This window comes from Siphateles boraxobius, unplaced genomic scaffold, assembly GCF_051911475.1.
Source record: "Siphateles boraxobius isolate OS27281-9 unplaced genomic scaffold, OSU_SipBor_1 41, whole genome shotgun sequence".
NCBI classification, from domain to species: Eukaryota; Metazoa; Chordata; class Actinopteri; order Cypriniformes; family Leuciscidae; genus Siphateles; species Siphateles boraxobius.
The window spans coordinates 39,155,569-39,166,223 of NW_027509042.1; the positions used below are offsets into that span (position 1 = coordinate 39,155,569).

Here is a 10,655-nt window from a genome sequence, read left to right on the forward strand (position 1 = left end):
AGACAATTTAAACCACAGCAAGTGCCTGTCAGTCAGTATCTGATTTCCATTCGACTCTCTTTCTGTCCTTTTTCTGTGCATTTTATACTTTATATGTTTAGAGCTGAACTTAACGCATAAATGTAGTACAATTAATTATGCAGAAGAACCTGTTGAAAAATTAACGCTTGTAATCATGTCACCGACCCGCATGTAAATTCTGTAATAAGCAGTGTTGGGGGCATCGCATTATAAGTAATGCAAGTTACGTAATCAGATTACTTTTTTCAAGTAACGAGTTATTTAACTCTTTCCCCGCCAGCGTTTTTGATCATTTTCACAAAAGTTTCATGGCCCCCAGAATATTTTGTTGTATGAATATCTGAACATGCAATATATCAAAAGAAAGAACAGAGCATCTGATCAAAAAAACACAAGTAAGTTTCATTAAAGCAACATTTTGAGGAAAAAGCTGAGAAAATCATGTTTTTGTCAAAGACTACATCCAGATCGGATTCAGAACGATGATCAAAACACAGATAAAGTAGATCGAGTCCATCAACACCCCTAAAGCTTCACAGTCCTATAGCTCGTCCTGCATCAACATTTCATTCAGTAACATTAGGCAGTTTTGATTAATATGCTGTTTAATGTTGTTGATCGCGTTATTATACATATGCATATGATTACATTTGATATCGCTTTTTTCTGCATCTTCCTCGGACGTGTTTTGATCAGGAGATTCAGTAATCTTTCAGAAGACGCGTTATAGAGCCCCCTACTTCATAACAGTGAAAACACGGAAAGACGGAAAATTCTGTCAATGGCGGGAAAGCATTTTCTTACAAATGGCAGGGAAAGAGTTAACACTTTTTCCATTTATTCACTGACAACTCTCCTGTCCCCATGTTGAGAGAAATCGGGAGTAAATGCAGAGATATTTCCTTCACGCTGAGGCTTATACATTTGACTTTTGGCGTGAAAGGGCCTTTACAGTTGCCAAAAAAATGCAAGCCTATTCCAGGTGAGAAAAAGTAATGAAAAAGTAAGGTAACATTACTTTACATAAAAAGTAACTAGTAACACAATTAGTTACATTTTTTAGTGAGCAATGCAATATTGTTATGCATTACTTTCTCCAACAGTGATAAAAAGTAACTTATTTCAGAAAAAAAGGGATGCAGGCTTGCTCTTAAGAACATAGATCAACTATTTAAAAAGCCTTGTGTGAATGTCTACTTCAGACAAAACTCAGTTGAAAATTGGATTACTATAGACTTCAGGCCAATGAAAGGCCTTTGTTTACATACTGACTTCTAAACTCAATATATTCTTGTCAAAAACTTTATAATTTTTAGGGGCTTTATTTGTAAGTACTGATATGAGATTATTTTTATTTAATTAGATTTTTTTTTTATATAAATGCGATTTTTCAAAAAAAAATCGCAATTGTTTTTTAAAAGCCCAATTTTGCCGTGCCTATAATAATAGGGCTGCCTCCTATTAGCCTACTAAATGTTAGTCGATGAGAAGAGGCTTAGTCAACCAACATTTTATTAGTCATTTAGTCGCCAGAAGGAAAAGAAAAACTCCACAGGAAGTGGTGAAGTCACGCAGTCTGTGAGAGACAGATCATTAATGGCGGGTCCTTGTGGTAATTACAGTGACTGATCACTAATATTTATGGGTTTCGTTAAACCATCAAGCTTTAATTTTGACATGCTTCTCGTTACAATTTTGGGAAGATGGTTTGGAATATAAAACCTTTTTTTTGTGCTTACAGAAGGTGTCCACGTGGGAATCGGATAGCACGGCAGAAACAAAACGTTCCACACTTCAACTCCGAAAACACCCTGCGGGCCTCCACCAGACTCATCTGACGAACCCTTAAACTTACAGTGACACGTGCTAAAGACAGCAGAGAAAGGCCCCAGGGAATTGTGGGAAACCCCCTCCAGACAGGTGTGTAAGACCTGAGGCGGGACTCATGGCAGTGTGCAAACCTTCTAGTCTCTTGATTCCCATAGGATGCACACAGAAGATGGGCCTCATGGGACGGGCCTGCAGTGTTTTTTCCACCTGGCCTGCAGGCTTGAGTGAAGCTCAGTGGGAAAGAGAACAGGCAGTCAGCTTCGACAAAGCGTCAGAGCGTACAGCCAAAAACACCCCTTCCCTGGGGTTGCAACAGTCTGGAAAAGAGGAGTGTGGACGGATGGATGAATGGATGACTGGAGTGGTGTGCCACATGTTGCCTTGTGTTTGTTGTCTATGACACCATAGAAAAAAATAGCTCTCCAAGGCTCTCCTTGGTTATGTATTATATATTTCCAATAGGTTAACATACTTGTGATGTTATTTTTCTTTGTTTTTATTCGCTGTAATGTAAATAAATTATTTATATCATGTGATTTGATGCATCATGTATGACTGACCTCCACAATGCAAAAAATCAGGTATGACTAACAATGAGGTTTCATTTGGTAACCTTTGTTAGAGCTGCAGACTCTTTGTTAGAGTTCTCAAATTCTTTGCTGATCATTATTGATATTTGAAATCAACCCAAACAAACACACGTCTCTCTTCATTGCTCCGCCTCCAAAGCTCACCCTCCAATCCTGACCCCCCTGATCTGAGTATCCCAGGCAGCAACATAGTGTCGGCACAGATCCGGCCCACATATGGGCCGTGTGGAATCCACGTGTACCAGATGCGTGCCTTGAATCTCTTCAGGATACTAATAGGAGTTACCAGATCAGTGGTCGAGGCCAAATTTGGAAATGCCCACTTTTGTTCTGCAGAGACCCCATACTCCCGATCGCTGGCACGCGAGGCGAGTGCACTAACAAGGACGTTAAACAGTAAACACTGCATTCTCTAGCAGTCATCAGCCTGCACAACTCTCACTAGCTGGCCTCCGTTATACACACAATGCAAGAGTGAATGTCTATTTATAGTAGCAAAAGCGCAAAAACATAATGCTTCATGAAAAATAAAGCAAAGATGATGAGCGAATGACAAGGAAGCACAAAAATAAATGAACATACACAAGAGTAAATACAAACAAGAGTTTGTTGTTAGCAGAGTTGGGTATAACGCGTTACTGTATTCTAATTACTTTTCGTGGTAACGCAGTAATGAAACTCATTACATTTTAAATTTATGTAATTTGATTACAGTTACTGATGTCAATAAAATTAAGTTACTTGTGTTACAAATGTATTGTTAAGAAAAAAAATATTTAGTAAAATGCATCTCTAATCACGTTTGGGCGGCTGCGTCAGCATGCGCTTTAATGAATTACCGGAGAACGTGCTTCATGAGGCACACACACACACGCAGCGCTACACGGTTTGGAGCACAGTCTGGCCGTTTCTCAATAGTTCAGTAGTTCAGTAGAACTTGGTAGTTCAGACTTGCCAAGTTTGACTCAGGAGAACGAACTCCCGAGGACGAGAGGGCTCGAGTCCGGTTATTCTGCAAACGGAACAGCGGCGTTCTTGATCGCGCCACTCAGCACGCTCTGGCTACTCCAGTTATCTCTTTATGTAGCTATATTTCAGGCAACAAGAAAACGAAATATGGTATAAAGTACAACTCTGCCTCTTTTCGTCAACAATAAAAAATGTTTTTTTATAAAACACAACTCTGCCTCTTTTCATTTAAAAAAAGGAAATTAATTTTAATGAAAAAAATGTATGGAACACAATACGTTGATGTTTTCTAAATGTAAATGTCTAGGGAGAAACACAATGAGTTGTATTAGCAACACTTTAGTGTTTGAAAATACATCTTCCAACATATCTCCATTACTTTTTAATAAAATAATTTAAATATATAAATAAAGATTAGCCAATTCCCAAGCACTATAACATGGAAATAATGTTTACTGTTCCTTCTGATTCCACTGCAAATGTCAATAGATGCTTGAATGAAGGTACATTTACTAAGAAAAATAGCATACGGCTTCTTTAATAAAAATATAGAAAAATCGACTTAATTAAAATAAAAAAACAAGTTTTCATACCCCACTGACATTTGTTCTGCTTTTAAAATCATTTTTAATTTTTTCAGTTTCATAAATCAAGACATTATTTTGCATCTCAAGTTTATATTTCAATGGGAAAACAAAAAAAATTAAAAAGAGGAAGATATCTTTTGCAGTACATGCGACATATAATGCCACGAATTTAAGACTTTCTGTTCCGATTTAAGACTTAGTTGAGGCTTTAATTTGTAGAAGGGTGAATTAAAATATATACCTGCAGTATAAACCCAATGATCTTCCAAAACTACTAAATGACAAAGTCTTACAATCTCTTCAGCAAAACTGTTTTCCTAAAATGTCCTTAACCTTGCTAAACCTTCCAACTTTTCTGGTCTTGTCACTTGTGAAAAATATCAATACTATGCCAGATTTAGAAGTACCCAGAACTCTGTTGATTAGCTTTAGAACTGAGATGCATCCTTTCTGGTCACCTTGTTTCTCTTAGCACAATCTGACACAAGCAGGAAAGGAAAGTCTGTCTGTCTGCCTCCTCCGGCCCAAAGGGAGTTGTAGGCGGATGAAGCCCAGCAGCCGGTCGATGGCTGTGAGCCGCACCCATTACCCAGCAATCAATGCTGCCACAAGATCCGACTGTCACAACCTCAGTCCGTCTCTCTCCTACGCCTCTGAGCTGTCAAATACAATCACCGCCAACAAGTAGTGTGTGTGTGTGTGTGTGTGTTGTACTGTTACCAATGCCCTCTGTGACCTAAGATAACTTGTGGAACAAGATCCAGCAGTCCTTGGGAGACAGAATGGCGTGAGTGTGTATATGAGCAAGTATATATATACAACTACAAATAATGCATGAAAGAGAACAAGAGTTGTATTATTCCTGTCTCTCGTTGCTATTATGATCAATAGCCTCACGATGGCAGTGTGCACCAATAATGTGATTATTTCCCATAATCAGAGTAAGGACCTAATCGCAGTAAGATGTTAACACGAGACAAGCAAACCTCTTCACTCCCGTTTACATGCAATTTTCAGTATTCTGATTATTCACATACCCCATATGCACAGCACAAATTATGAACTCACATATAGTAGGTATTCTACTGGTCATTGTTTTAATAGTTTTTGTTTTGAGAACGTTTTGGATTTTTTTTCCGGTGATGCGCCCAAAAATGTCTTCATTGCAATCAGGATACTGCATTATATCAAAGTCTTTAGACATACAACGTCTTTAGATATAAAAAGAAAGTGCAACGCACAATATGGCGGAATCAATCCCGCCTTCTAAATAAAAGAGCGAATCGGCAATTGGTAGAGTCATTGTGTCACTGCAGTTTCCCTTAGAAGCTCTGGATGCTAAAGAAACAGTCAGGCTGCGTTTAAAATCATACACTTTCGAACAGATATATAATATTTAGATGAATTAGTTACTTCTAAAAACTGCTAAAAAAGTAACTGCTAAAATAGTCTGTTCTAAATAATATGAATGTGTGTAGTATGAAACCGACCAAGATTTAAATCCTTGAAGAAATGGGATAACCTTTCACTAGTGAGAATGTGTTGGTTTGTGTTTTATAATTAGATAATCATATATGCATCTAACTACGTTTGTTGACGCTTAAGCCCTATTCGCACCGGATTAGTATTACCTGGTGACCTCTAGTCATTTGTAATAATTGCGGAGGTTGTCTGTGATCTTAATCCCGTGCGAATCGGCCATGTTTGTAATTTGTATAAAGTAAAAATTCCCCGCAAATGACCTTCCATATTTCGCCAAGAATGGAGGCTGCGTTGGAGTGTTTTGATAGTAATTTGGGTGCTGGGTCATATGCCTATATACCTACACCACAACTATACAATTTGCAGAAAGATAAGGCTGAAAATCATCAGAAGAGCGAAAACAAAATGAGCGATTAGATGGAGATGGATGACATGTAAAGCAGCATGCGGTAAGGAACATTATTCTGTTCATGATATATCATACAGCTAGACCAATAACGACAAGACATTTCCAAGCAATAGCCTATTGACATCATATTCGGGTGATAAGTCAGTAAATTCGACTAAAATCACAGGATTCGCTTATCCTGTTCGAATAAACCACATGAAATTCAGATGTGGGTGGGTTATCTCTTAATCAAATGAGGTCCCCAGATAATACTAATCCAGTGCGAATAGGGCTTTAGTCAACTTGCTCTCATATGTTCACAGACCGGCTTTGACTTTTCCAATATGGCGAACAGCTTACATATAGCCACTAATGAGGCATCTATATACTTCGATACTATTATACTTAGCCTCATTAGCCACTTTACGTAAGCTTGTCTTATTGCATGTCTCATTGTTCTGAGACATGACTTGTGTCAAGGACTGAAAACAGCATTAATTGTTTTCTTTATTTTTGATATTTCCCCATTCAAATAGAAGCTGTACTTGCATGACTGAGAGGCTTTTCAAAGATGGCCGCTGAGTGAAATAACTTGCCTGAGAGAGACTTTCAGAAAAGAGATTATATTCATGTTGTACAATGTTGTCAACATGAACTCAACATGAGTTTTTTAAGCACCCCAGAAATGTAATGCCTTCTTTATCACTATGTTTACAAATCTGAGTATCAAAATGTCAGTGTACATCACAAGCACATGCGCACTTTGGTCTGATTGGAACATGCGAGATGCGATTTCAGTGTTTACTTGCCTGTTTATTGTGAAATCAACATACACCATTTTACTGTGATTATGGCTACCACATTTATAAGCCTAATCGTGTCGAACTTTGATGGCATACATCACATTGATGTGGCGTAAAACTCAAAATGACTGCTTATTAATAGTTAGTAAGGTATTTGTTAAGTTTAGGTATTAGGATTAAGGTATTTAGAATATGGTCATTCAGAAAAAGGCATTAATATGTGCTTTATAAATACTAATAAACAGCAAATATTCTAGTAATATGCATGCTAATAAGCAACTAGTTAATAGCAAGAATTTTGACCATAACTTAAGTGTCACCGTCATTTTAAATTGGTTTAAAAACTTTTTCTAAAATAGAATTCATTGTGACATTTGTATCATTAAATACCTAAGAAGCTTGAAATGTGAAATGATTTGCTTGATAAGTCTGCTTGTGTTATCTTTAAAATAAAGTCTTTGCTTTTTGTTCGATATTTGACATTCAGACAATGACATCCCGACCATTTTAAGTGTGGCTTTATCAGGCTTCTATAACCCATATTCTCAAAGCTCAAAAGAAAGCCTGCCAAGAGTTTCGTATAATGTGCAAATTTATATCAGTGAATGAACATGAAGCCTTATAAATAAGCCTGGCAACCACAGGCGATTTTCTCTCACAGTTATGAATAATCTACACCAGGGCTGTGTGTGGCTGTGGAATGATGTGTGTTTGAGGTAAGGTAATAAATTATTTTCATGACATGCTGTAAAGTACTGATTCCCACCTTCCTCCCACATGGCAGTGCCAGGTACACCAGAATCCCTCCATCTCCATAGGTTTCCCAGAGCTGGGCTGTCAGCAGGGAATCTCAATAACAAGTAGACACTCGGCTCAACAGACAGAGCCAGCAGGGAGATTCACTGCTTCTGGGGTTACTATAAGATGAGGGGAGGGAAAGGGTTTGGTCTTCAAGAAAGGAACAGTGTAAAGAAGAGATCATAGGATCACAGGATAACATCAGAGAAAAAGTAAAAAGGATAACAGAAAGGCATTAATATTGAATGAATCCAAGGCAAACAGGGCATTTTTCATTTAATGATAAATCAATAATGCAGACATTGACTTTAGACACAGAGCTCGGTCAAATAAGAGAGCGAAAGAGTAATAAAATAATTGAGACAGGAGATAAAAGGTTTGAAGGGGAACTATGTTGTATATCATATGCATTAATTATTTAAATATATAAAATATGAGGATGGAATTTGAATATGCTGTCCCCTTATTGTTAATAGGCTAAATACACTTCTTGAGATTCTCGCTGGTGTGTGAAAAATGCTAATCAGTGTTTTATATGGTGAGAATTAGTGTTAACTGATAAACCCAAAAACTAATGGCAAAAAGAATATAACCTGGAAAAAACCCATAGAAAAGATATTGTACTTTCTACAGTAAATTAATTCAGAAGAAAGCAGTGTAGTGTAACAACATGTTACATAATCAGATTACTTTTTTCCCAGTAACTAGTAAAGTAACATGTGGCAAACAGTGCGGGACCGAAAGCCGTGGGAATGGAGCGAGGTCGGTGGAGCGATTGCTAATGTGAGCTCCACACCAGTCTCAAGTCTCACAGAAGGAGATCTGGAAGGATAAAAGGAGGAGTGACAACAGTGCAAGACGAGGACCAGGCCTGGATTTTATGCTGCGTTTTGTTATGTATACATGCAGCAGTCATCCATGAGGGGCTGCCGCTCTACTTTAGTTTTGTGTTTGTTTATTTTATGATTAAAGTTTCATTGAATGTTTACCTGTTCCCAACCCTGAGCCTTTAACTTTTTTTACATGTATGCTTTTAAATTTACAACAGAATATCAGTTACTTTTTCAAAAGAGTAACGCAAGAAACTTTGTTTTCCCATTTATTGAATGACACCTCTCCTTGTTGAGAGAAATTGTGAGTAAGTGAAGAGCCGTTGTGTGCGCTGTGTGAACATAATGGTTATTGTAGTTCTAGACTAAATGTTTGCATGCATTTACTCATCACTTTGCACTTTTACATTTGCCCAAAATATAACTATTTTGATATCTGAAGGAGTTAAAAACAATAAACCAAACCCAGCCCAGGTGGGAAAATGTAACTAAGTAACGCAATTAGTTACTTTTTAGGTAGTAAAGCAATATTGTAACACATTACTTTTAAAACTTTCCCCAACACTGGAAGAAAGCAATGCAAGCATTTGCTTGAGTCTCTATCATGTAGTATTTTTCTTAGACTTGAGACAAATACTTTTAAAATTTCAAATACTTCACACAGAATTTGTTTTGGCAAACCCAATTTCAGCTTCAGATAAAACACAAAACACATAAAATACTTTCTAGAAAACACCAGCTAGATTAACTTAAATACAACACTGTAGTTACAAATCATTCCATTAAAGGGACACCGGGCAACTTTTTTACCTAAACTGAACAGATTCGGAGTCAGTGGAATGTTTACATTACTTATTTCGGGTTGAATGGTGGTGGTTTCGCACCCCCCTGGTGCCTGAGAGCATAAAAAACTCACTTGCAACTTGCCGCCGGCCTCGCCGCCAGGAAGTATCGCGTGAAATCAGGTCTCGCAATGTAACGAATTGCTTGACGGCACTGCACACGTACACGCCCCCATTCAGACTCAAAATATTTTCTGTGACCGTCTTGTTTGTAAATATAGAAGTCTATGGGCTTATCAAGTTACTGTTAGTGACACCCCAACCCCCTCCCGCCCTCCAAACAACACACACATACACACACAATCACACACAATTTATCCCCTCACCCCTTCCCTTGGCCTGATGTCGCCTCGTTCATATCGTTCGTTCCCGGTAAAAATACTACTATGCATGACAACAAAATAAATAAAAAAAATCGCCATCAGTTGGAAAAATAAAGAAAATATTGCTTTACTTACCTCGGTAGACATAACTGGTTTTGAAATAGCCGCTTCATGCTCAGCAGGGTTGACAGCTGATCAGCTGGGTAGCTCATCGCGCGGGGGGGAGGAACAACAGTTCCTTTTTAGGACAGTGTGTTTGAAAGCATTTACTACCAGACACCAGGGGGAGCTAGGGGGAGCTTCGTAGAGAAAAAACACTCAGGCTTGCCTGGTGTCCCTTTAAACAGTATTCCAAGGGGTCAGGGGTCAGGGTTTGGCTGGTTATCATGGTCCATCAGTCCTCGCTGGTACATGTTAGAGCAAAAAGCATTTTTCTCTCGTGATGGCCCATTTAAAAGTAGAGAGCAGCCAAAAGCAGGCTGAGACTGATGAGTAAACTGTTACACAAAATAAGACAAAGGCATTATGGGCATGCAAAGTACCCTTTCATTCACCCACGTTTGTCACAGCAGATCTTCATCCTAAAATGCAAATAAATATGAATCATGGTGTAGGTTGAGAAACATCACACACAACTTAAAAGAATGGTATGTTAAGATAAGGACACTAAGAAACTATGAGAAAGTAAAGGTGATAAGAAGTCAAAGTCAGTTATCAGAAACCCAAATATTAAACTGGGTGCCTCCAAAAAAAAAATAGTCAAATTGCATGCTGTAAAAACCAATGAGTAGAATCATTAAATGGAAATCAGGTCAAATTAGAATAAAATGAAAATAAGTTTTTTTCTACAAAAAAGCACTAAAACCAACAGAGATAATGGAGTGTGGGTTTAGCCGCAAATATGTAGAGACTAAAAAAACACAAAAACGGAGTCGTTCACATGAGACTCAGGTGTTTTAGCAAAGCTGTTAGAATTAGAAAAAGTGTGAAGAATTAGAGGCTTATCATTTCGTTAGAGCAGTGTGTAAACTAAACTAATTAGCTATGTATTAATGCCACATTGTCTGTCAAGTTTTTTTATTTAAAATAAAATGGCATTTTTATCAATCATCTCCATCTCGTGGACACAACATTACCATGTTTCAAGTTCAGTTGTGGCCACCCTTCCAGGACACATTTCTTGCATCATTCT

General features: G+C 37.9%; 1 protein-coding gene across 2 annotated transcripts in view; it reads left to right on the forward strand.

Moving 5' to 3' along the window:
• The window catches only part of tmeff2b (transmembrane protein with EGF-like and two follistatin-like domains 2b), an 83,763-nt gene extending 81,376 nt beyond the window's left edge, over positions 1-2,387 (forward strand). For both annotated transcript variants that reach the window (XM_077199591.1, XM_077199592.1), the window contains one exon: positions 1,763-2,387. In XM_077199591.1, coding sequence (XP_077055706.1) covers positions 1,763-1,859 — 97 coding nt within the window. In that variant the 3' untranslated portion in view covers positions 1,860-2,387. The remainder of the gene's footprint in view (positions 1-1,762) is intronic.
• The last annotated feature ends 8,268 nt before the right edge of the window (positions 2,388-10,655 follow it).